The 27,914-nt window shown below is 39.7% G+C and overlaps 1 protein-coding gene across 5 annotated transcripts in view; it reads left to right on the top strand.

Moving 5' to 3' along the window:
• Window positions 1–27,914, top strand: part of AAGAB (alpha and gamma adaptin binding protein) — an 86,768-nt gene that overhangs the window by 38,715 nt on the left and 20,139 nt on the right. For all 5 annotated transcript variants that reach the window (XM_073801162.1, XM_033851875.2, XM_033851872.2 and 2 more), the window contains exon 5: window positions 756–839. In XM_073801162.1, coding sequence (XP_073657263.1) covers window positions 756–839 — 84 coding nt within the window. The remainder of the gene's footprint in view (window positions 1–755; window positions 840–27,914) is intronic.

The raw sequence follows: 27,914 nt of genomic DNA, 5'->3' as shown, positions 1-27,914 counted from the left end.
TTGCGGAGCACAGGCTCCGAACGCGCAGGCTCAGCGGCCATGGTTCACGGGCCCAGCCGCTCCGTGGCATGTGGGATCTTCCCGGACCGGGGCACGAACCCGCGTCCCCTGCATCAATCAGCAGGCGGACTCTCAACCACTGCGCCACCTGGGAAGCCCCTGTAGATATATTTTTGATGTATTTGTTGAAGGAGGTGAGCTCCACGTCTTACTCCTCCGCCATCTTGATCACTCTCCAGTTTCTAGAATATTCTTGACAGGAGCTCTGAGCTTTGTATTTCCTTAATTTTTTCCCTTTTTTTACTTGTTACAATGTGAAGTAACAACTAAATGAGCAAGATAATTAAGCCACAGTTGTTTAAAAATGTGGCTTGTGGGCTATATATACATATACGGTCAGCCCTCTGTATCCAAGGGTTCTGCTTCCATGGATTCAACCAACAGCAAGCTGAAAATATTTGGAAGAAAAATTCCAGAAAATTCCAAAAAATTTACATAGTATTTGGTATTTTAAGTATTTAAGAGATGATTTAAAGTATATGGGAGGAAAAAAAATGGGACAATGTGGGTAGATTATATATGAATACTATGCTGTTTTATATAAGGGACTTGAGCATCTGCAGAGTTTGGTATCCACAGTGGGGAGGGGGGTCCTGGAGCTATTCCCTCATGAATATTTAGGGATGAGTGTGTATATATATATGTGTATGTATAAGTGCATGTATAAATATATATATATTTTCCTCCCTGATTAGATGACTTCCCAGAATCTACAGGAGTAAAGCGAATTGTTCAAGCCTTGAATGCCAATGTCTGGTCCAATGTAGTGATGAAGAATGGTAAGTAACTTGGGACTGAAAGTCCTGAGGAGCTTTTTCCTCCTGTTCCTTGTAAGTTTTAAATTATTTGATTATATGTGGAAGCATTAGGATTATATGAAATCTGTGGATTTGTTCAATTTTAAGTCCCCAGTTGAAGAGAGCCAAAAGAAACATTTCTAAGAATTTAAGATATATGTTTAATAGTTAACAAGAATTTAGAACTTGCCTATAATATGCCTGGCATTGTCTTTGGCTTTGAGAAATACCCCCAAAATTGTAAAACATGAATCCTAGCCTTAAGGAGCTCATAGTCCAGCTGAGGAATCAAAGTGTACACTTTTAAAATGCTACATAACTGTGCAAGGCAGTCTTTGATGAGCACAGAATGACTGATGCAAGTAGCAAAGGCAGAGAGGCCAGAGATGTGGCCTTTACTGTGGGCTTGAGTACAGAGAGAGAGTTTCAAGGCAAAAGCGGGTCTTGGCAGTCATCTTCACAGGATGGTCTAGATTTGGGATGGTGAAGTGGGAGAGTGGCAAACAGTAGAGGAAGCATGGCATCAAGAATAATGGTTGTATGTTCTAGGGTCACTAGGAGTCTCTCACCTAGCAGTTGGAGATAGCTTAGGAGAGAGAGGTCTGTATTCGAGGCAGGAGAATCTGGGCTTTTTCTTATAGGAAGCGGTGAGTCATTAGAGATTTCTTTTCTTTTGAATTTTCTTTTATTTTTTATATAGCAGGTTCTTACTGGTTATCTATTTTATACATATTAGTGTATATAGGTCAATCCTAATCTCCCAATTCATCCCCCCCTCCCTGCTTTCCCCCTTGGTGTCCATCCATACATGTGTTCTCTACATCTATGTCTCTATTTCTGCCTTGTAAACCACTTCATCTGTACCATTTTTCTAGATTCCACATATATGTGTTAATATACAATATTTGTTTTTCTCTTTCTGACTTACTTCACTCTATATGATAGTCTCTAGGTCCATCCACATCTCTACAAATGACCTGATTTCGTACCTTTTTATGGCTGAGTAATATTCCATTGTATAGTATGTACCACATCTACTTTATCCATTCTTCTGTCGATGGGCGTTTAGGTTGCTTTCATGACCTGGTTATTGTAAATAGTGCTGCAGTGAACATTGGGGTGCATGTGTCTTTTTTTTTTGCGGTATGCGGGCCTCTCGCTGTTGTGGCCTTTCCTGTTGCGGAGCACAGGCTCTGGACGCACAGGCTCAGCAGCCATAGCTCATGGGCCTAGCCACTCCGCTGCATATGGGATCTTCCTGGACCGGGGCACAAACCTGTGTCCCCTGCATCAGCAGGCGGACTCTCAACCACTGCGCCACCAGGGAAGCCCCGCATGTATCTTTTTGAATTATGGTTTTCTCAGTGTATATGCCCAGTAGTGGGATTGCTGGGTCATATGGTAATTCTATTTTTAGTTTTTTAAGGAACCTCCATACTGATTTGCATAGTGGCTATATCACTTTACGTTGCCACCAACAGTGCAAGAGGGTTCCCTTTTCTCCACACCCTCTCCAGCATTTGTTGTTTGTAGATTTTCTGGTGAAGCCCATTCTAACAGGTGTGAGGTGATACCTCATTGTAGTTTTGATTCGCATTTCTCTAATAATTAGTGATGTTGACCCGCTGTTCATGTGCTTCTTGGCCATCTGTATGTCTTCTTTGGAGAAATGTCTATTTAGGTCTTCTTCCCATTTTTGGATTGGATTGTTTGTTTCTTTAATATTGAGCTGCATGAGCTGTTTATATATTTTGGAGATTAACCCTTTGTCAGTTGCTTCATTTGCAAATATTTTCTCCCATCCTGAGGGTTGTCTTTTCATCTTGTTTATACTTTCCTTTGCTGTGCAAAAGCTTTTAAGTTTCATTAGGTCCCATTTGTTTATTTCTGTTTTTATTTCCATTACTCTAGGAGGTGGATCAAAAAAGATCTTGCTGTGATTTATGTCAAAGAGTGTTCTTCCTATGTTATCCTCTAAGAGTTTTATAGTGTCCAGTCTTACATTTAGGTCTTTAATCCATTTTGAGTTTATTTTTGTGTATGGTGTTAGGGAGTGTTCTAATTTCATTCTTTTACATGTAGCTGTCCAGTTTTCCCAGCACCACTTATTGAACAGGCTGTCTTTTTTCCATTGTGTATGCTTGCCTCCTTTGTCATAGATTAGTTGACCGTAGGTGCAAGAGTTTATCTCTGGGCTTTCTATCCTGTTCCATTGATCTATATTTCTGTTTTTGTGTTGGTACCATATTGTCTTATTTACTGTAACTTTGTAGTATAGTCTGAAGTCAGGGAGTCTGATTCCTCCAGCTGTGTTTTTTTCTCTCAAGATTGCTTTGGCTATTTGGGGTCTTTTGTGTATCCATACAAATTTTAAGATTTTTTGTTCTAGTTCTGTAAAAAATGACATTGGTCGTTTGATAGGGATTGCATTGAGTCTGTAGATTGCATCGGGTAGTATAGTCATTTTCACAATAATGATTCTTCCAATCTGAGTACATGGTGTATCTCTCCATCTGTTGGTGTCATCTTTGATTTCTTTCATCATTGTCTTATAGTTTTCTGAGTACAGGTCATTTACCTCCTTAGGTAGGTTTATTCCTAGGTATTTTATTCTTTTTGTGGCAGTGGTGAATAGGATTGCTTCCTTAATTTCTCTTTCTGATCTTTCATTAGTGTATAGGAATGTAAGAGATTTCCGTAATAATTTTGTATCCTGCAACTTTACCAAATTCCTTGATTAGCTCTAGTAGTTTTCTGGTGGCATCTTTAGGATTTTCTGTGTATAGTATCATGTCCTGCAAACAGTGACAGTTTTACTTCTACTTTTCCAATTTGTATTCCTTTTATTTCTTTTCTTCTCTGATTGCCATGGCTACGACTTCCAAAACTATGTTGAATAATAGTGGTGAGAGTGGACATCTTTGTCTTGTTCCTGATCTTAGAGGAAATGCTTTCAGTTTTTCACCATTGAGAATGATATTTGCTGTGGGTTTGTCATATATGACTTTTATTATGTTGAGGTAGTTTCCCTCTATGCCCACTTTCTGGAGAGTTTTTATCATAAATTGGTGTTGAATTTTGTCAAAATCTTTTTCTGCATCTATTGAGATGATCATATGGTTTTTATTCTTCAATTTGTTAATATGGTGTATCACATTGATTGATTTGCATATATTGAAGAATCCTTGCATCCCTGAGATAAATCCCACTTGACCATGGTGTGTGATCCTTTTAATGTGTTGTTGGATTCTGTTTGCTAGTATTTTGTTGAGGATTTTTGCATCTACATTCATCAGTGATATTCGTCTGTAATTTTCTTTTTTGTAGTATCTTTGTCTGGTTTTGGTATCAGGGTGATGGTGGACTCATAGAATGAATTTGGGAGTGTTTTTTCCTCTGCAAGTTTTTGGAAGTGTTTGAGAAGGATGGGTGTTAACCTTTTCTCTAAATGTTTGATAGAAGTCACCTGTGAAGCTGTCTGGTCCTGGACTTCTGTGTGTTGGAATATTTTTAATCACAGTTTCAATTTCATTACTTGTGATTGGTCTGTTCATATTTTCTATTTCTTCCTGGTTCAGTCTTGAAAGGATATACCTTTCTAAGAATTTGTCCATTTCTTCCAGGTTGTCCATATTACTGGCATAGAGTTGCTTGTAGAGTCTCTTAGGATCCTTTGTATTTCTGCGGTGCCCGTTGTAACTTCTCCTTTTTCATTTCTAATTTTATTGATTTGCGTCCTCTCCCTCTTTTTCTTGATGAGTCTGGCTGAAGGTTTATAAATTTTGTTTATCTTCTCAAAGAACCAGCTTTTAGGTTATTGCTCTTTGCTATTGTTTTCTTTGTTTCTATTTCATATTTCTGCTCTGATCTTTATGATCTCTTTCCTTCTAGTAACTTTGGGTTTTGTTTATTCTTCTTTCTCTAGTTCGTTTAGGTGTAAGGTTAGATTGTTTGAGATTTTTCTTGTTTCTTGAGGTAGGATTGTATGGCTATTTTAAACTTCCCTCTTTGATCTGCTGTTGCTGCATCTCATAGGTTTTGGATCGTCGTGTTTTCATTGTCATTTGTCTCTAGGTATTTTTTATTTTTATTTTATTTATTTTTTTGCGGTACGCTGGCCTCTCACTGTCGTGGCCTCTCCCGTTGCGGAGCGCAGGCTCAGTGGCCATGGCTCACGGGCCCAGCCGCTTTGCGGCATGTGGGATATTCCCAGATAGGGGCACGAGCCCGCGTCCCTTGCATCAGCAGGCGGACTCTCAACCACTGCGGCACCAGGGAAGCCCCTTTTTGTCTCTAGGTATTTTTTTATTTTCTCTGATTTCTTCAGTGATCTCTTGGTTATTTAGTAATGTATTGTTTAGCCTCCATGTGTTTGTGTTTCTTATGTTTTTTTCCCTGTAATTTATTTCTAATCTCATAGCGTTGTGGTTGAAAAAGATGATATGATTTCACCTTTCTTAAATTTACTGAGGCTTGATTTGTGACTCAGGATGTGATCTGTCCTGAGAATGTTCTGTGTGCACTTGAGAAGAAAGTGTAATCTGCTGTTTTCAGATGGAATATCCTATAAATATCAATTAAATCCATCTGGTCTGTTGTGTCATATAAGGCTTATGTTTCCTTATTAATTTTCTGTCTGGATGATCTGTCCATGGGTGTAAGTGAGGTGTTAAAGTCGCCCACTATTATTGTGTTACTGTTGATTTCCTCTTTCATAGCTGTTAGCATTTGCCTTATGTATTGAGGTGCTCTTATGTTGGGTGCATATATATTTACAGTTGTTATATCTTCTTCTTGGATTGATCCCTTGATCATTATGTAGCGTCCTTGCTTGTTTCTTGTTACATTCTTTATTTTAAAGTCTGTTTTGTCTGATATGAGTATTGGTGCTCCAGCTTTCTTTTCATTTCCTTTTGCATGGAATATCTTTTTCCATCCCCTCACTTTCAGTGTGTATGTTTGCCTAGGTCTGAAGTAGGTCTCTTGTAGACAGCATATATATGGGTCTTGTTTTTGTATCCATTCAGCAAGCCTGTGTGTTTTGGTTGGAGCATTTAATCCATCCACACAAAAGGTAATTATCAATACGTATGTTCCTATTACCATATTCTTAATTGTTTTGGGTTTGTTTTTGTAGGTCCTTTTCTTCTCTTGTGTTTCTCACTTAGAGAAGTTCCTTTCGCCTTTGTTGTAGAGCTGGTTTGGTGGTGCTGAATTCTCTTAGCTTTGACTTGTGTGTAAACCTTTTGATTTCTCTGTCGAATCTGAATGAGATCCTTGCTGGGTAATCTTGGTTATAGGTTCTTCCCTTTCATCACTTTAAATATATTGTGCCACTCCCTGTGGCTTGCAGAATTTCTTCTGAGAAATCAGCTGTTAACCTTATGGGAGTTCCCTTGTATGTTATTTGTCGTTTTTTCCTTGTTGCTTTTAATAATTTTTCTTTGTTTTTAATTTTTGTCAATTTGATTACTGTGTGTCTTAGCGTGTTTCTCCTTGGATATATCCTGGCTGGGACTCTCTGCACTTCCTGGACATGGGTGGCTATTTCCTTTCCCATGTTATGTAAATTTTCAACTCTAATCTCTTCAGATATTTTCTCGGCTCCTTTCTCTTTCTCTTCTCCTTCTGGGACCCCTATAATGTGAATGTTGGTACGTTCAGTGTTGTCCCAGAGGTCTCTTAGGCTGTCTTCATTTCTTTTCATTATATTTTCTTTATTCTGTTCTGTGGCAGTGGATTCCACCATTCTGTCTTCCAGGTCATTTGTCTGTTCTACTGCTTCAGTTATTCTGCTATTGATTCCTTCTAGTGTATTTTTCATTTCAGTTAGTGTATTGTTCATCTCTGTTTGTTTTTTCTTTAATTCTTCTAGGTGTTTGTTCTTTAATTCTTCTAGATCTTTGTTAAACATTTCTTGCATCTTCTCAGTCTTTGCCTCCATTCTTTTTCCGAGGTCCTGGATCATCTTCACTATAATTATTCTGAATTCTTTTTCTGGTAGGTTGCCTATCTCCACTTCATTTAGTTGTTTTTCTGGGGTTTCCTTCATCTGGTACATTGTCCTTTGCCTTTTCATTTTGTCTGTCTTTCTGTGAATGTGGTTTTCATTCCACAGGCTGCAGGATTGTAGTTCTTCTTGCTTCTGCTGTCTATCCTCTGGTGGATGAGGCTATCTAAGAGGCTTGTGCAACCTTCCTGATGGGAGGGACTGGTGGTGGGTAGAGCTGGGTGTTGCTCTGGTTGGCAGAGCTCAGTAAAACTTTAATCTGCTTGTCTGCTGATGGGTGGGGCTGAGTTCCCTCCCTGTTGGTTGTTTGGCCTGAGTCGACCCAGCACTGGAGCTGCAGGCTCTTTGGTGGGCTAATGGCAGACTCCAGAGGGCTCACACCAAGGAGTACTTCCCAGAACTCCTGCTGCCAGTGTCATTGTCCCTGCAGTGAGCCACAGCTGACCCCCACCTCTGCAGGAGACCCTCCAGTGCTTGCAGGTAGGTCTGGTTCAGTCTCCTGTGGGGTCTCTGCTCCTTCCCCCTGGGTTCTGATGAACAGACTACTTTGTGTGTGCCCTTCAAGAGTGGAGTCTCTGTTTCCCCCAGTCTTGTCGAAGTCCTGCAGTCAAATCCTGCTATCCTTCAAAGTTTGATTCTCTGGGAATTCCTCCTCCCATTGCTGGACCCCCAGGTTGGGAAGCCTGACATGGGGCTCAGAACCTTCACTCCAGTGGGTGGACTAATGTGGTTTAATTGTTCTCCAGTTTGTGAGTCACCCACGCAGCAGTGATGGGATTTGATTTGTGATTGCTCCCCTCCTACCGTCTCATTGCAGCTCTCCTACCATCTCATTGCGGCTTCTCCTTTGTCTTTGCATGTGTGGTATCTTTTTTGGTGAGTTCCAGTGTTCCTTTTAATGATTGTTTAGCAGTTAGTTGTGATTCCGGTGTTCTCGCAAGAGGGAGTGAGCGCACATCCTTCTATGCTGCCATCTTGAACCAATCCGAGATTTCTTAACAAGAGAGTGATGCAAAGAAGTTGGCATTTTTGAAAGGTTATTGTTGTGGTGGGTTTGGCAGTTGAATCATGTGCAGGTAGAGCCTGAAGTCAGGAGACCAGGCAACAGTGGCTACAGCTCAAAACTGGGGCCGGGCTTATGTGGTGGCAGTAGCCATGGGGTGAGAAGCTGGATCTGAAGTGCAGTCTGAAGGGGGTCAGTTTAGTTGGTGCACATTAGCCTCTTATTGTCTTTATTAGTTTCCTCGAGGCTGCAGTAACAAAGTACACCCAACTGGAGGCTTAGAACAACAGGTATTTATTGTCTCACAGTACTAGATGCCAGAGGTCCAAAATCAAGGTGCCAGCAGGGCTGTGTCCCCTGTGAAGGTGTTAGGGAAGTATCTGTCCCAGGTCTCTCTTCTAGTTTCTGGTAGTTCTTTGGTTTATAGTAGCATAACTCCAATCTTCACATGGCATTCTCCCTGTGTGCCTGTCTCTGTTCATGTCTTCTTTATGTAAGGGTAATAGTCATAATGAATTAAGGGCCTACCCTACCCCAACATGATTTCATCTTAACTAATTATATCTGCATATAAGGTAACATTCTGAGGTATGAGAGGTCAGAACTTCAACATATGAATTTGTGGGGGCAGGACGTAATTCAACCCATAACATATTTCTTTAGGAATTGCTGCCTGTGTAGTGTTTTTCTCTTTCGTAGCACTTGGCTGCCTCAACGAGTATGTTATGCTAGGTGAAGCACTGCAGAAAGGAATGAGAAAAATCATGTTTAAGTGAGCTTACCCCATCTTCCCTGAGATAAAGGGCCAAGTGGAAGATTGGTTTTATAGAAGTAGAATAATTCATCTCAATTTTCTGTTGATGCTTGAGTGTAAAGTGAGATGGGGCCCTTAAGCTTGCCTGAGATCTGATCTAACCCATATCATCATTGGAGAATTTCCTTCTGGCTTAGAAAGGTATTACTTCCTCCCCTTTCCCTCTTCCCTCCTTCTCACTTTATTCTTTCTAGGGGGAATCAAATGTATCTCTTATGGTGAATTGCAAGGATATTAGATTTTATTCTGTTGCAGTAGCAGTCAGGTTAAGGCCATGACGGGTCTAGAAAAAATAGATTTTAACCCATGTTGTCATCTCCCTGTTACCAAAAGAAACTCCATTTGAGGCTTGGTTCTTCCCGTTCATTCATTCATTCAGCAAATCATTGTTGAGAATTTATCATGATGAGGCATTGCTGTAGACCATCTTCACTATAAAAATACATTTAAGGTATGGTACATAAACTGGATCAATTTGGAATAAAATTATATTCAGTGGTGCTTATTATATTTATGAGAAATATTTTCAGGAGAGCTTACTTGGCTTCAATCACTTTTTGAAAAATCTGTCGCCCAAGTTTATACATTAAAGTATTGTCTTGTAATTTACATTTACAGCTATAAATTTAGAAGCTGGACTGAACATACTTTATTACTTTGGAATTATGGTCAAAGGTATTTTCTGAAAAAAATGCTCTTAGACACTAAACAATATTCTTTAAGAGAACTGCAAAGCAAAGAGGCACACTGGATTTTTCATGGTTCTTTACCTTGAAGCATCTTTGCTTTATCTTTTTTTCTCTACAGTGGTGATACATGGGTTTGCTGTTAACCAAATCCCAAAATATTGCCATTAGCTTAATTCCATGTTTAAATGATCTTGACCTACATGGTATGAAGGAAAATTAACTACCTTCTCTCTAGAAGGAGTCCTAGATATGGAAATACAGTGACATTTGGATGCAACCCAAGTATTAGGAAGTGTGGAGGACATCCTTGTGTAGCCCCACATCTCAGATTAGAGACAGAGCTCTGTATGAATATACGGTGGGGGTCATATTACTGTGCCAGGAGTGCCCTAACTCCTGTGCTCTCTGCAGAGCCTTGCTTTGCTGGTGGTTTAAGTGAACTGCCTGCCTCTCAGCAGGCTGTTCTTGAATGTTGTCTGCCAGCAGGTGCTCAGGCTGGTTTATTTATTTCGGGGTATCTGTCTTTTCTACTTCTTTTTCTCTTTCATTTCCCCCCTTTTCCTCTTTCTCTCCTTTTACTTTTCTCTCACTTTTAAAAAATTGTGGTTAACTATACATAGCGTAAGATTTGCCATTTTAACCATTTTTAAGTCCACAGTTCAGAGGCATTAAATAGACTCACATTATTGTGCAGCTGTCACCACTCAAAGCGTTTTAAACCAAAAAAATTTTAAAACAGAAAGTTGGTTGACAAAGTAAAGAAAGCTATTAGAAGTGTTCTTTTTTGTTGGTTTTTCTACTGGAAATTCAATTATTTAATGAAAGATTTTTACATAAGATTTTAGAGAATAGTAAGAGAGGCAGCATACCTAATTCATTCTAAGACTAGGTTAAAATGATCCAAATTTCTAAAGACAGTACCAGTAAAGAAAATTATTAGAGCCCATCTCATTTATGAGCATAGATGCCATGATTTTAATCAATATATGAGCAGCCTTAACCCCGAAATACATAAAAAGAATATAATATGACCTAGTTGAATTATTCCAAGGACCTAACATTCTTCAATATAAGAAAAATCTATTTAAATTCCCACATGAACAGGTTACAGGGGGAAAAATCATATGATTATGGCAATCAATGAAAAAAGCATTTAAAAATTTCAAAATATGTACAGAGGGAGGAAATAAATTAGAAATGGACTCCTGTGGCAGAAATTGATAATACGTAATATAGTAAATACCATACTGAATGTGAAACAGGGAAATGTGGACATGGTGTCACCTCTCAGTTTTAGGACACTAATGACTAGTTTTTCTGTTGTTGCTTTTATTAGAAAAATTACTATAATTGCAGTTGATTCTTTGGGATTATTACATTGCCAGTTATATAATCTCAGTTTATTATTTTCGAATATGGATTATGTATTTAGTATTTATCAAGCAGTAACGGAACATTGAGGTTACGCCATACTGGTCTTTAATTTTGGATTCAGAAAAATATTAGTTTGAAACTCTTTTAAAAAAATCCATTTAAAAAGTGCTTAGTTTGAGAAAACAGTTCCAATTCTAGTAAGGACTATGAAAATTTATTTGTTACAGCAAATATCTGTGAAAACATACAGACTTGACTAGGGTTTTATTTCTTTGCAGTTGATTGGCCACTTGGCCTTCAAAAGTCAAATACTTAATCTGAAATTCTAGTAATTAAAAACTTAGAAATGAGTAGCTTCCTTCCTGCCTTCCCCCAAGATAAAATGGACGTGTTTCCTAAATGGGACTTCCTGATTTAAATGAATGGCCAGCTCAATTCTTTGCTTATTACAAGTCTGAACAACTTACCTGGCAATAGGATACCCTGATAATTTTTTGCCCCTAGTATTTCCCTTAAAAGGTAATGATACAGAAGATGGTTCTTTGGGACAGTAGTCCACCACCTTCTCTGTCTGCTGGCTTTCTGAAAAAGTTGTTATTCTTTGCCCCAACAACTTACCTCTCGGTTTATCGATCTGTCATGCAGTGAGCAGTATGAACTTGGACTCGGTAACAATTTTTGACAAGCCAGCCAGGAGCCTTGCTGCTCGTGGTCAGCTAGCATGGGTTGGGAAATTTTCAGGTAAGGCCCTAGCAGCTTCTAGGACCACTTGTCCGGAGGATCTTTCCATCAGAATTCCCCGAGGCAGCACCAGCTGCCCCAGGGCTTGGCAGTTGGAGCCAGAAATTGACATCTGGGAGTCAGTGGGCTCCATACAGTAGGATAAGTCAAAAAAAAAAGTTAATGATACACGGGGTGGGAGGGATAAATTAGAAGTATGGGATTAACAGATACAAACTACATAAAATAGATAAGCAATAAGGATTTACTGTATAGCACGGGAACTATATTCAGTATCTTTTAATAGCCTATAATGGAAAATGATCTGAAAGAAGATATATACATATATATATGTATATATATATACATATATATGTGTATATATATATAGATAATGTATATATACATTATCTATATATATAAAACTGAATCACTTGGCTATACACCTGAAACTAACACAATATTATAAATCAACTACACTTCAACTGTAAAAAAAAAAAAAAAAGAAAGAGAAAAAGAAATGAAAGGTATACTGTGGAGCTGAAAACACACGCACACACATATACACACAAGTTAATGATACAGAAACAACCAAAGAAAAGATAAATTGGACTTATCAAAAGTAAAAAAACTTTTGTACTTCAGAGGACACTTAGGAAAGTGAAGTGATTACCCTCAGAATGGTAGAAAGTATTTGTAAACCATACACTTATCTGATAAAGATCTAGTACCTAGAATGTGTAAAGAACTATTATATAGCTTAATAATAAAAAGACAACCCAATTTATTAAATAGTGAAGGAGTTGAATAGACATTTTTCCAAAGAAGATACACAAATAGTCAATAAGCACATGAAAAGATGCTTAACATTATTAGCCATCAGGGAAATCATAACCACAGTAAGATACCACTTCATACCCACCAGGTTAGCTATAATCTAAAGAGACAGTAACAAGCATTGGTGAGGATATGGAGAAATTAGAACCCTCATACACTGGTGGTAGGAATGTAAAATGGTGCTGCAGCCACTTTGGAACAGTAGTAGTTGCTGAAAAAATTAAACCATATGACCCAGCAGTTCCACTCACAGGTGTTATACCCAAGAGAATTGAAAACATATGTCCACACAAAAACTTGTGCACAGATGTTCCTAGCAGCTTTATTCATAATAGCCAAGAAAAGTGGAAACAACTGCTGAAAACAGTATCCGTTCAATAGAATATTATTCAGCCATAAAAAGAAAAGAAGCATGGATGCATGCTACAACGTGGATGAAACTCCAGAAACATTATGCTAAGTGAAAAAATCCAGACACAAAGGCCACATATTTTAGTGATTCCACTTAAATGAAGTGTCCAGAATAGTTAAATTCATAGAGACAGAAAGTAGATTAGTGGTTCCCAGGGACTGGGAGGGGCCTTTGGAGGTTTGGGGTATGAGGTTTCTTTTTTAGGGTGATGAAAGTGTTCTGGAATTATATAGTGATGATGGTTACACAACTTTGTGAATATACTAAACCCCACCAAATTTCATACCTTAAAGAAGGTGAAAGTTATGATATGTAAATAATACCTCAGTAAGAAGGAAAGAGGAAAGAAAGGAAAGGATGGAGGGAGGCAGGAAAAAAGGAAGGCAGGCAGGAAAATAGTACCACTAATGATGTTAGAAGGGGTGGTGGTGGTGGAAGGAAGTGAGGTGGTAACCATACTAATGAGCTGCTTATGTACATACATTATCTTAATCACAATATCCGTAAGAGTTAGGCTTAAAGAGGTCAAGTAATTTCCCCAAAGTCATATAAGTCATCAGTTCTCAAACTTGTTTGCACACTGGAATCACCTGGGGAACTTCTAAAAGTACTGATGCCTGAATCCCACTTCTGGAGATTCTGCATTAACTGGTATGGCGTGAGGCCTGGGCATAGAGATTTTAAAAATCTTCTCCAGGTAATTATCCCCAGGTAATTATAATATGCAGCAAAGGTTGAGAACCACTGATATTAGCTGTTAAATATCAAGGCCTCTGATTTGAACTTAGATCTTTATAATTTTGAAGTCTCATGAATTTTTTTTTTAAATTTATTTATTAATTTCTTTTATGGTCTTCATTGCTGCATACGGGCTTTCTCTAGTTGCGGTGGGCGGGGGCTACTTTTTGTTGTGGTGCACGGACTTCTCATTGCAGTGGCTTCTCTTGTTGCAGAGCACAGGCTCTAGGCACACAGGCTCAGTAGTTGTGGCTTGCAGGCTCTAGAGTGCATGCTCAGTAGTTGTTGCACCCGGGCTTAGTTGCTCCGCGGCATGTGGGCGCTTCCCAGACCAGGGCTCAAACCCATGTCCTCTGCATTGGCAGGTGGATTCTTAACCACTCTGCCACCAGGGAAGCCCCTGAAGTCTCATGCATTTAACTACTATAACATGTAGGCTTATAAATTATTATGTTGTAATGAAATTTCTCGTTTACTGCTTTCTCTAAAGAGTCAAGTAACAGTTTCCCATCCCAACACTGCCACTTAGCTGTGTGACCTTAGGCAGATATGATTCTCTCTAGTCTTTATTTTTAACCTGGAAAATGAGCTTGGTCTCCATCCACGGCTGTAGCTGCACAGTGAAATCACCTGTGAAGCTTTTATGACCTGTACTGACTGGGGTCACCCAGACCATTTATCTTAGAAGGGAGGGGTGGCTGTAGTATTTTTTAAGCACCTCGGGAATTCATATATGCAGCCCTGGTTGAGAACCACTGATATAAATGATAGTCATCTAGTTCTAACTTGTAAGAGTCTGTGCTTAATCCATGGGAGTAAACTAGGCATTTTGAAAGCTGCATTAGCCCTCTGACTGACTTGCTTTCTCCCATTCCTAAATCATGTAATATTCACAAGTCGCTCCTTTGACTTACAAAGCCAGAGGAAAAAGACAGGACTATGCCCAGTGTAGAGTCACCTAGAGGCAAAAGTGAGAATAGTGGGGCTTGTTCTCTGTTCTTCCTTGGTACCGATTTCTAGGACGGGCTAGTATGACAAGATCACCACTGCTTGTATTAAATAACTGTCCTTGAGATCAGAAAGAAATAATACAGCCTTTATAAGTACCTACCTGTCTGGGGTGCACTTGAGATTCTAGGTGTAGCTGGATCATTTAAGTTTTTCTTCTGTTGACCTCAAATTTCTCACCGGTTCATAATTTAAGATCCGGTTTCAAGTGTTTACTCATTCATTCAGAAGAATACTTACTGAGTACTTACTATGTGCCAGGCATTGGTCTGTGTGCTTGGGATACATCAGTGAACAAAACAGACACAAATTTCTGTCCTTATGGAGTTTTCATTCTGGTGGGAGACATTAGTCAATAAATAATACAAGTAATTAGTAAGTTGTCCAATATATTAGAAGGCGATAAGTGATAAGAAAAAAAATAAAGCGAGGTTAGGGGTATTGAGATTGCTGGGTAGATGGCAATATTAAATAGGGTGGTCAAGGTAGATCTTAAGAGCTTGAGATTTGAGGAAGGAGATGAGGCATTTGCCGTGTGATAGTGGGAGAAGAGCTTAGCAGGCAGAGGGGATAGCTACAGCAAAGGTTGTAAGGAGAAAACACGCCTGAAGAATATCAAGGAATGCAGTGTGGTTGAGGAGGGGGGCAGGTCAGAGAGATAATGGAGGACCAGATTATTTAGGGTCTTGTAGGCCATCTTAGTAACTTTCACATTTTATCAGAATCAGCTGGGGAGCTTTTGCAGGGCTTTTGCCAAGTAGAAGAGTAACATGATATGACTTCAGGTCTGAAGAGAGCACTCTGGCTGCTTTGTGGAGAATAGATGGTGGAGGTGAGGAGGAACCAAGGTGATCTCTCAGGAGGCGATTGCAGTATTCCAGGTGAAAGATAGTGATGGCTTAGACCAGAATTGTAGCAATGGAAGGAGTGAGGAAAGGTCAAATTCTGGATCTATTTTTAGGTCATGCCAGCATGATTTCCTGATGTTGGATGTGAGGAATGAGAGATAGAGGGCAGTCAAGGACTCCAGGATTTGGGCCTGAGCGGTTTGAAGGGTAGGATGCCATCAACTACAGTGAGGAAGCTGCAGTGAAGCAGACTTTGAGGGGCAGGGTGACATATCAGTAATTTAGTTTGGGTCATGTTAACTTTGAGATGGGCACTAGACTTCCAAGTGGAGATATCAGGTAGCCAGTTGGCTAGATATGTGGAGTTTGGGAAGAGAGGCACATGCACAACATTTAAAACCTTGAGCCTGGATGAGATCACCAAGGGAGTAAGTGAAGTAAATAAAGAGGACCAAGGACTCAGCAGAGGGACATTCCAACAATGAGGAGAATAGGGAGAAGAGAAGGAACCAGCCAGGGACACTGAGAAAGGGTGGTCAGTGAGGTAGGAAAACCAAGAGTGCAGGGTCCCAGAAGCACAAGTGGAAAGTTGTCAAAGTGGAAGGAGTGGTCAGCTGTGCCAGATGGCGCTCACAGGTCAAGTAAGATGAGAACTGAGAATTGACCTTTGGATTTAGCAATGTAGAGGTCATCAGTGGCCTTAAGGAGAGCGGTTTTGGTGAAGTAGGGTGTTTTTTTGTTGTTTTTTTAAAAATTTATTTTATTTTTGGCTGCATTGGGTCTTCGTTGCTGCGCGTGGGCTTTCTCTAGTTGCAGCGAGCGGGGGCTACTCTTCGTTGTGGTGCACGGGCTTCTCATCACGGTGGCTTCTCTTGTTGTAGAGCACGAACTCTAGGCACGCGGGCTTCAGTAGTTGTGGTGTATGGGCTTAGTTGCTCCACGACATGTGGGATCTTCCTGGACCAGGGCTCAAACCTGTGTCCCCTGCATTGGCAGGTGGATTCTTAACTACTGCGCCACCAGGGAAGCCCTGAAGTAGGTTTAAGAGAGATTGGGAAGAGAGGAATTGGAGATGGTGACTATAAACCACTCTTGAAAATTTTTGCAGGAAAAAGGAGCAAAGAAATAGGTGGATGCTAGTGAGAAGAGTGTGCTTGAGTTTTGTTATTTTTTTAAGATGAGAACAAGAGCAGCATGTTCATAGGCTGAAGGGAAAGATCCTGTAAAAAGTGGAAAAAACTGATGAAGGAGAAGAGAGTGCTTTAGGGATATCCTTGAGTAGGTGAGAGAGGGTGGGCTCTAGTGGAGGGGTTGGCGGTGGATGGGGGGGGAAGTGGATCTGCAGAAAGAGGCAAGAAGGGAGTATGTGGGTGCAGATGTTGCTGGGTGGAGAGATATGGCATGGAAATCTGTGGAAATTTCATCTGATTGCCTCAGTTTTCTCAGTGAAGTAGGAAGCGAGGTTATCAACTGAGGGCAGAAGGAGGTTGCATTAGGATTTGAGGAGAGAGGAGAAAATATGAAAGTCATCTAGGAGAGTAAGAGAGTAGACGAACCTAGGGATGTAAAATAAAGTTAGAATGATAAAAATAAATGACTGCCAGACAGCGCAAAGGAGTCCACTTGAAATTTGGCGTGATACGTTTAAAGTGAAGGCAGGCAGCATGAGTGTTGGGGGGGGGGTCTTTTCCCTAGCTCCCTTAAGCTACATGGGTGCAGCCATGGAATCACCAGTTGTGCTTTTACCAAGCAAGGGTATCATGGCAAGAGGCAGGGGATTAGGTTGTGTACATAAGGGAATGATTATAATGATTGACCATGGAATTTAAGCTGGGTGAGAAAGGGAGAGAGAAAATCAGTGGGGAGAGGGTCAGCGAAAAGGTGATAGTTTTGAGGTCCCAGTGGAGTTGAAGAATAATTGGGTTGAACTACTATAAGGGAGGGAGTGAGCTGGAAAGATAGGTGGTGATCAGAGAGTGGGATGCACAAAACTGAGATCATGGAGGGGTGTAGTTGGTAATGATATGGGAACGTACGGCTGAAGTTGGTAAGAGGACAACATCCGTAAAATGGAACTTTGATGAACCAAGAGTCAGGTTCTTAGAAGGAACATTAATATGTATATTTAACTTGCTAAGTGTCCAGATAGAAGTAGTATTGGAGAAAATAATGGTGAGCCAGTAATTAAAATTGTGAAGAGGGACTTCCCTGGTGGTTCAGTGGTTAAGACTCTGCTCTCCCACTGCAGGGGGCATGGGTTCAATCCCTGGTCAGGGAACTAAGATCCCGCATCCCGTATGCTGAGGGCACGGCTGGAAAAAAATTGTGAAGAAATGAGGGGGAGTGGTTGGGTGATCTGTTGGATGTTGGTAGCAAAGTGTCTTAGGCACTTGCCTTCAAATACAGTCTGTGTGAGAATATCAGTAGGCTTTTATATTCAGAGCAGGTTTTAGAAGTAATTTAATCCAGTGATTCTCAGCTGAGACTCACTGGGAGTAGGGTAGTGTATATCAGATACTACACACATCCTCTAGAGGTATTTGCCTGGCTTCCATTGACGATCACTTTAACTAGTAAGCCAGTATTACCAGTTGGTTGATAGGATGTCTTATCTCTCTAATGCATTTAGATAGAAAACTCATAGGAACTTTTGAGCTAGTCTGTTTTATCCAGTATAGGAATGGTTTCTATAGCATCCTTGCTAGATGATTGTCCACCATTTTTGGTTGAATGCTTCTAGTAGTAGATACCTCAGTACTTTATGAAGCAGTCCTAGAAGCAGTTAATTGCATAGGGAAATCAGAGAAGTGTCCTGTTAATTCTCAGCAGATAGAATATCTTAGGCTGGTAGTTTGGGGAAATGATATTTTGCTTTGTGTCATAGGGCTGAGAGCAGTGGTGAAAATTTTCTCTACGATGTATTTTCCCTGTGTCTCCCTATTACCGGCTTTCATTGTAATCACTCACTCTTCTTTCTAGTCCTCCTAGGAGGTGAAGAAAGTTCCAGTGCAAATGATTTAGCTCAGAGCTATTGAAGTGATCAAGGGGATGGGAAGAATGGAGATTGTCTAAAGTAATGAGCTTGGAAAAACCAAACCTGAGAAGAGATTTAATTGGAATATGTAGTGTAGGGTATGTATAGGGTAAATATGGACTTGATTTCCTAAATCCCAGGAGGTAATTTATGGAGTACATTACACTAAGAGATGATCCAGGCAGAAAATAGAAATGGTTCATAAGGGACTGCAATGAATTCTCATGAATGACAGTTGTGTCTGATTCAAGTTAGGAAGGCACTTGGCCTAAACTTTTAAGACTTTTTTTTTGGAGAGCAATCATGTTTTACTTCCCAGTATTTTTCTATGTAATATTTTTTCTACCAAACCTTGTACCGGCTGTACAGATTACATGTTGTTGAATTTTATAGAATTTAATAAGTGGCATTGTTTTGTTTGCTATGCTAGTGTGTGTGAATTAGCCAGGAAAAGCATTTAAATAGAACATAGAATCTCCATGCATGCCTCAGGCATGACGTCTTCCTTTCACAGATGGGGAAAATGAGGCCTCAGGGAAGAGAGGTGACTTGCCCATATGCAAACAATGAGTCAGTAGCTAAGGTGAGACCAGAGGGCAGGTCTCCTGACCCAGGAGTGTTGTGTGTTTTTCCATTACAGTGTGTGGATTTACATTATTGGCTGGTTAGAGAAATGAACACAGAGTAGTTAAATAATTTACCCAGGCTGCGTGGGAAATTATTGGCAGAGCCAGATGAGTTCATTCCCTGTAGAACTCCCTCAGCCAAGGTGTTCTGCTGGCATGAGTAGGATTTTAAAGAGACAGGTAGGAAGTAATGATCATATCTGAGTTTTTGGACTTTTTTACTTATTGCATTGTAAATAAATACTTTTAAAAAGGCTGTCTGAAACAGTGTTGATACTAACTTTATCCCATTGTTCTGCACTTAATCCAAAGTACAGACAAGGCTCCTGGATAGTTAATGTAATAACTATCCAGTTATACATAGTGAAAGATAGTTTATTTTAAATTATTTCACTTAGAGTCACAACAGATTATTCTCTTTAGTTTGAGTTAAGACTAATTTGTGCCTAGTATGTGCTCAGTTAATGTCTTTCTGTTACTTAATTTCACATTGTAAAAACAAACAAGTTAAATTATAGTACTACAGTTGTAGGCAAATTATTATTCTAGAAAGAGATTTATAAATCTTGATATAGAGATATAATTTCCGGGTTAACTTATAATAATAGCTTCATATTCTTGGCTCTACCAATGTCATGTTTCACAGGTGAAGCATTCATTCTTAACAGGGCATTATCTACCCCCAGAGGGGTGAAAATTGATTCTTGGGGGGGGGGCAAAAAATGTATTCTTTTTATGTATAAAGCACAGATATGCATATAATGTGTAAACATAGATATATCTGTGACATTAATATTTCAATGGGGAGGGTGTATCATAATTAGGAAACAAATGTCTAGAGAGACCCTGAGGGGGCATGTCTTTGTCCCCAGTTCCTGGCACAGAGCTCCTAATGTAATACAATAAATTACTATTTGGTTTTTGTCCTGGCTCCTAAAACAACTGGAGAACAGTAAAGGTGAAAATAGCATGTTTTGTTAATTCAATAACAGGCCCCTTTAAACCACACTGGAGTTTATGTTAATGGAATGACTTTTGGAAAGACCCTGAGGATGGGAGGCTGGTTGCCAGGGGAACCAACCAGTGATTAGATGGCTGGAACTTTCAGCCACCCCGCCCCACCATTGACCTCTGAGGAGGGGAGTAGGGCTAGAGGTTGAGTTAATCACCAGTGGTCAATGATTTAATCAATCATTTACTTCCAATAAAAACCCTAAGCAGTGGGATTTGGAGTTTCCAGATTGGTGAACACATTGAGGTGCTGGGAGGGTGGCATGCCTGGATACCTTGCTCTATGCATCTCCCCCATCTGGCTGTTCCTGTTATATTCTTTTTTTTTTTTTTTTTTTGCGGTACGCGGGCCTCTCACTGTTGTGGCCTCTCCCGTTGCGGAGCACAGGCTCCGGATGCGCAGACTCAGCGGCCATGGCTCACGGGCCCAGCCGCTCTGCGGCACGCGGGATCTTCCCGGACCGGGGCACGAACCAATGTTCCCTGCATCGGCAGGCAGACTCTCAACCACTGCGCCACCTGGGAAGCCCCCCTGTTATATTCTTTTATAATAAATTGGTAATCTAGTAGGTAAACTATTTTACTGAGTTCTGTGAGACATTCTAGCAAATTATCAAACCTGAAGAGGGGTTCATGAGGAGCCCCAGTTTATAGCCAGTTGGTCAGAAGTATAGGTGACAACCTGAGCCTTGCAGTTGGTGTCTGAAGTTGGGGGTGGGGTGGGGAGTGGGGGGACAGCCTTGTGGGACTGAGCCCTTGACCTGGGGCGAGGGTGGGGGTGGGTTCTGTGCTAACAATGGGTAGTTAGTGTCAGAATTGCATTAAATAGTAGGACACCTAGTTGATGTCCTCCAAGAGTTGGAGAATTGCTTGGTGTGGAAAAAAACCACACATCTGGTGTCAGAAGTGTTGGTTATGAGTAGAGAAGGAAACCAGTTTTTCTTTTAGGGGCTGTGATGAAAACAGTTGAGAAACACTGAGCGGAAGGATCTGGTTGTACATACTAAGCTCTAACTTAGAGGAAATCCCCAGATGTCATTGTATGCACTGTAAAGGTCAGACTTCTAAAGAGGTCAGCATTTCCACCATATGCATTAGAGACTTCAAATGGTCCAGGAAATGAAGTGGTTAGAAATGCCTTCACAGCTTGGCAGGGTTTTTTAGATGTCTCCATCCACATCAATTTGCTCAGTGTATAACCTTCCCTATACTGTCTTTCCTCACATTTCCTCTACCTCAAAATCTGGCTGTGACGCAAGAAGAGGGATGTTGGTAAAATCTCAGCTGCCTATTTGAGTTACCCTCAGCTCCTGTTGAAGCTGGGCTTATGACTGTGGAGACCTATCATTTGGGTCTTTTATAATTTGATAATGTCCTCTTACTATTGTGAAAGAGAAACTGAGGGGGCAGTGCTTTATGCCAAATGTGACAAATTTTAAAAGTTGATTCCCCCACTCCCACCTTCCTTTTTGGTCTCCAGTGTGGTTGTCTTCTCTTTCAGTTTGTCTGGTACATCAGAAAGCCTAGTTGCAAAGTACTTTGTTATCATTAGATGACAGAGGCATCATGCTCAGTACTGTGCCTTGAACTTGGGAGGCACTCAATAAATAAGATTTTTTTGTTTGTTTTGTTTTTAACATCTTTATTGGAGTATAATTGCTTTACAATGATGTGTTAGTTTCTGCTTTATAACAAAGTGAATCAGTTATACATATACATATGTTCTCATATCTCTTCCCTCTTGTGTCTCCCTCCCTCCCACCCTCCCTAACCCACCCCTCTAGGTGGTCACAAAGCACCGAGCTGATCTCCCTGTGCTATGCGGCTACTTCCCACTAGCTATCTACCTTACGTTTGGTAGTGTATATATGTCCATGCCTCTCTCTCACTTTGTCACAGCTTACCCTTCCCCCTCCCCATATCCTCAAGTCCATTCTATGTAGGTCTGTGTCTTTATTCCTGTTTTACCCCTAGGTTCTTCATGACTTTTTTTTCTTAAATTCCATATATATGTGTTAGCATACAGTATTTGTCTTTCTCTTTCTGACTTACTTCACTCTGTATGACAGACTCTAGGTCCATCCACCTCACTACAAATAGCTCAGTTTCGTTTCTTTTTATGGCTAATATTCCATTGTTTATATGAGCCACATCTTCTTTATCCATTCATCTGTCGATGGACACTTAGGTTGTTTCCATCTCCTGGCTATTGTAAATAGAGCTGCAATGAACATTTTGGTACATGACTCTTTGAATTATGGTTTTCTCAGGGTATATGCCCAGTAGTGGGATTGCTGGGTCATATGGTAGGTCTATTTGGAGTTTTTTAAGGAACCTCCATACTCTCCATAGTGCCTGCACCAATTCACATTCCCACCAGCAGTGCAAGAGTGTTCCCTTTTCTCCACACCCTCTCCAGCATTTATTGTTTCTAGATTTTTTGATGATGGCCATTCTGACTGGTGTGAGATGATATCTTATTGTAGTTTCAATTTGCATTTCTCTAATGATTAGTGATGTTGAGCATTCTTTCATGTGTTTGTTGGCAGTCTGTATATCTTCTTTGGAGAAATGTCTATTTAGGTCTTCTGCCCATTTTTGGATTGGGTTGTTTGTTTTTTTGTTATTGAGCTGCATGAGCTGCTTATAAATTTTGGAGATTAATCCTTTGTCAGTTGCTTCATTTGCAAATATTTTCTCCCATTCTGAGGGTTGTCTTTTGGTCTTGTTTATGGTTTCCTTGCTGTGCAAAAGCTTTGAAGTTTCATTAGGTCCCATTTGTTTATTTTTGTTTTTATTTCCATTTCTCTTGGAGGTGGGTCAAGAAGGATCTTGCTGTGATTTATGTCATAGAGTGTTCTGCCTATGTTTTCCTCTAAGAGTTTGATAGTTTCTGGCCTTACATTTAGCTCTTTAATCCATTTTGAGCTTATTTTTGTGTATGGTGTTAGGGAGTGATCTAATCTTATACTTTTACATGTACATGTCCAGTTTTCCCAGCACCGCTTATTGAAGAGGCTGTCTTTTCTCCACTGTACATTCCTGCCTCCTTTATCAAAGATAAGGTGACCGTATGTGCGTGGGTTTATTTCTGGGCTTTCTATCCTGTTCCATTGATCTATCTTTCTGGTTTTGTGCCAGTACCATACTGTCTTGATTATGTAGCTTTGTAGTATAGTCTGAAGTCAGGGAGCCTGATTCCTCCAGCTCCGTTTTTCGTTCTCAAGATTGCTTTGGCTACTCGGGGTCTTTTGTGTTTCCATACAAGTTGTGAAATTTTTTTGTTCTACTTCTGTGAAAAATGCCAGTGGTAGTTTGATAGGGATTGCATTGAATCTGTAGATTGCTTTGGGTAGTAGAGTCATTATCACAATGTTGATTCTTCCAATCCAAGAACATGGTATATCTCTCCGTCTATTTGTATCATCTTTAATTTCTTTCAACAGTGTCTGATAATTTTCTGCATACAGGTCTTTTGTCTCCTTAGGTAGGTTTATTCCTAGATATTTTATTCTTTTTGTTGCAGTGGTAAATGGGAGTGTTTTCTTGATTTCACTTTCAGATTTTTCATCATTAGTGTATAGGAATGCCAGAGATTTCTGTGCATTAATTTTGTATCCTGCTACTTTACCAAATTCATTGATTAGCTCTAGTAGTTTTCTGGTAGCATCTTTAGGATTCTCTATGTATGGTATCATGTCATCTGCAAAGTGACAGCTTTACTTCTTCTTTTCCAATTTGGATTCCTTTTATTTCCTTTCTTCTCCGATTGCTGTGGCTAAAACTTCCAAAACTATGTTGAATAAGAGTGGTGAGAGTGGGCAACCTTGTCTTGTTCCTGATCTTAGTGGAAATGGATTCAGTTTTTCACCATTGAGGACGATGTTGGCTGTGGGTTTGTCATATATGGCCTTTATTATGTTGAGGAAAGTTCCCTCTATGCCTACTTTCTGGAGGGTTTTTATCATAAATGGGTGTTGAATTTTGTCAAAAGCTTTCTCTGCATCTATTGAGATGACCATATGGATTTTCTCCTTCAATTTGTTAATATGGTGTATCCCATTGATTGATTTGCGTATATTGTAGAATCCTTGCATTCCTGGAATAAACCCCATTGATCATGGTGTATGATCCTTTTAATGTGCTGTTGGATTCTGTTTGCTAGTATTTTGTTGAGGATTTTTGCATCTGTGTTCATCAGTGATATGGGCCTGTCGTTTTCTTTCTTTGTGACATCTTTGTCTGGTTTTGGTATCAGGGTGATGATGTCCTCGTAGAATGAATTTGGGAGTGTTCCTCCTCTGCTATATTTTGGAAGAGTTTGAAAAGGATAGGTGTTAGCTCTTCTCTAAATGTTTGAAAGCATTCGTCTGTGAAGCCATCTGGTCCTGGGCTTTTGTTTGTTTGAAGATTTTTAATTACAGTTTCAATTTCAGTGCTTGTGATTGGTCTGTTCATATTTTCTATTTCCTCCTGGTTCAGTCTTGGCAGGTTGTGCATTTCTAAGAATTTGTCCATTTCTTCCAGGTTGTCCATTTTATTGGCATAGAGTTGCTTGTAGTAATCTCTCATGATCTTTTATATTTCTGCAGTGTCAGTTGTTACTTTTTCTTTTTCATTTCTAATTCTATTGATTTGAGTCTTCTCCCTTTTTTTTCTTGATGAGTCTGGCTAATGGTTTATCAATTTTGTTTGTCTTCTCAAAGAACCAGCTTTTAGTTTTATTGATCTTTGCTATTGTTTCCTTCATTTCTTTTTCATTTCTTTCTTTTTTTTTTAACATCTTTATTGGGGTATAATTGCTTTACAATGGTGTGTTAGTTTCTGCTTTATAACAAAGTGAATCAGTTATACATATACATACGTTCCCATATGTCTTCCCTCTTGCGTCTCCCTCCCTCCCACCCTCCCTATCCCACCCCTCCGGGCTGTCACAAAGCACCGAGCCAATATCCCTGTGCCATGAGGCTGCTTCCCACTAGCTATCTACCTTACTACGTTTGTTAGTGTGTATATGTCCATGACTCTCTCTCGCCCTGATTTGATCTTTATGATTTCTTTCCTTCTGCTAACTTTGGGGTTTTTTTGTTCTTCTTTCTCTAATTGCTTTAGGTGCAAGGTTAGGTTGTTTATTCGAGATGTTTCCTGTTTCTTAAGGTGGGCTTTTATTGCTATAAACTTCCCCCTTAGAACTGCTTTTGCGGCATCCTATAGGTTTTGGGTCGTCGTGTCTCCATTGTCATTTCTTTCTAGATTTTTTATGTGTCCTCTTTGGTTTCTTCAGTGATCACTTCGTTATTAAGTAGTGTATTGTTCAGCCTCCATGTGTTTGTATTTTTTACAGACCTTTTCCTGTAATTGATATCTAGTCTCATGGCATTGTGTTCGGAAAAGATACTTGATATGATTTCAATTTTCTTAAATTTACCAAGGCTAGATTTGTGACCCAGGATATGATCTATCCTGGAGAATGTTCCATGTGCACTTGAGAAAAATGTGTATTCTGTTGTTTTTGGATGGAGTGTCCTATAAATATCAATTAAGTCCATCTCGTTTAATGTATCATTTAAAGCTTGTGTTTCCTTATTTATTTTCATTTTGGATGATCTGTCCATTGGTGAAAGTGGGGTGTTAAAGTCCCCTACTATGAATGTGTTACTGTCGATTTCCCCTTTTATGGCTGTTAGTATTTGCCATATGTATTGAGGTGCTCCTATGTTGGGTGCATAAATATTTACAATTGTTATATCTTTTTGGATCAATCCCTCGATCATTATGTAGTGTCCTTCTTTGTCTCTTGTAATAGTCTTTATTTTAAAGTCTATTTTGTCTGATATGAGAATTGCTACTCCAGCTTTCTTTTGATTTCCATTTGCATGGAATATCTTTTTCCATCCCCTTACTTTTCAGTCTGTATGTGTCTCTAGGTCTGAAGTGGGTCTCTTGTAGACAGCATATATACGGGTCTTGTTTTTGTATCCATTCAGCCAATCTGTCTTTCGGTGGGGGCATTTAATCCATTTACATTTAAGGTAATTATTGATATGTATGTTCCTATTCCCATTTTCTTAATTGTTTTGGGTTTGTTATTGTAGGTCTTTTCCTTCTCTGTGTTTCTTGCCTAGGGAAGATCCTTTAGCATTTGTTGTATAGCTGGTTTGGCGGTGCTGAACTCTCTCAGCTTTTCCTTGTCTGTAAAGGTTTTAATTTCTCCATCAAATCTGAATGAGATCCTTGCTGGGTAGAGTAATCTTGGTTGTAGATTTTTCTCCTTCATCACTTTAAATATGTCCTGCCAGTCCCTTCTAGCTTGCAGAGTTTCTGCTGAAAGATCAGCTGTTAACCTTATGGGGATTCCCTTGTGTGTTATTTGTTGTTTTTCCCTTGCTGCTTTTAATATGGTTTCTTTGTATTTAATTTTTGACAGTTTGATTAATATGTGTCTTGGCGTATTTCTCCTTGGATTTATCCTGTATGGGACTCTCTGTGCTCCCTGGACTTGATTAACTATTTCCTTTCCCACATTAGGGAAGTTTTCAACTATAATCTCTTCAAATATTTTCTCGGTCCCTTTCTTTTTCTCTTCTTCTTCTGGAACCCCTATGATTCGAATGTTGGTGTGTTTAATGTTGTCTCAGAGGTCTCTGAGACTGTCCTCAGTTCTTTTCATTCTTTTTTCTTTATTCTGCTCTGCAGTAGTTATTTCCAGTACTTTATCTTCCAGGTCACTTATCCATTCTTCTGCCTCAGTTATTCTGCTATTGATCCCTTCTAGAGTATTTTTAATTTCATTTATTGTGTTGTTCATCTTTGCTTGTTTCATCTTTAGTTCTTCTAGGTCCTAGTTAAATGTTTCTTGCATTTTCTCTATTCTATTTCCAAGATTTTGGATCATCTTTACTCTCATTATTCTGAATTCTTTTTCAGGTAGACTGCCTATTTCCTCTTCATTTGTTAGGTCTGGTGGGTTTTTACCTTGCTCCTTCATCTGCTGTGTGTTTTTCTGTCTTTTCGTTTTGCTTATCTTAATGTGTTTGGGGTCTCCTTTTTGCAGGCTGCAGGTTCGTAGTTCCCGTTGTTTTTGGTGTCTGTTGCCAGTGGCTAAATTTGGTTCAGTGAGTTGTGTAGGCTTCCTGGTGGAGGGGACTAGTGCCTGTGTTCTGGTGGATGAGGCTGGATGTTGTCTTTCTGGTGGGAAGATCCACGTCTGGTGGTGTGTTTTGGGGTGTCTGTGAACTCATTATGATTTTAGGTAGCCTCTCTGCTAATGGGTGGGGTTTTGTTCCTGTCTTGCTAGTTGTTTGGCATAGGGTGTCCAGCACTGTAGCTTGCTGGTCATTGAGTGAATTTGGGTGTTGGTGTTGAGATGGAGATCTCTGGGAGATTTTCACCGTTTGTTATTATGTGGAGCTAGGAGGTCTCTTGTGGACCAGTGTCCTGAAGTTGGCTCTCCCACCTCAGAGGCACAGCACTGATTCCTGGCTGCAGCACCAAGAGCCTTTCATCCACATGGCTCATAATAAAAGGGTGAAAAAGTAGGAAGAAAGAAAGAAAGAAAGAGGATAAAGGAAAATAAAATAAAGTAAGGTAAAATAAAATAAAGTTATTAAAATAAAAAAATAATTATTAAGAAAAAAATTTTTTTAAAAGTAAGAAAAAAAAATACAGATGGATTGAACCCTAGGACAAATGGTGAATGCAAAGCTATACAGACAAAATCTCCCACAGAAGCATACACATACACACTCACAAAAAGAGGAAAAGGGGAAAAAATCATAAATCTTGCTCTGAAAGTCCACCTCCTCAATTTGGGATGATTCGTTGTCTGTTCAGGTATTCCACAGATGCAGGGTACATCAAGTTGATTGTGGAGATTTAATCTACTGTTCCTAGACTGCTGGGAGAGATTTCCCTTTCTCTTCTTTGTTTGCAC

The sequence above is a fragment of the Tursiops truncatus genome, chromosome 2 (genome assembly GCF_011762595.2).
Source record: "Tursiops truncatus isolate mTurTru1 chromosome 2, mTurTru1.mat.Y, whole genome shotgun sequence".
Lineage (NCBI taxonomy): Eukaryota > Metazoa > Chordata > Mammalia > Artiodactyla > Delphinidae > Tursiops > Tursiops truncatus.
Note: the sequence above shows the minus strand (reverse complement) of the source record. Positions and strands in the feature narration are given on the sequence as shown.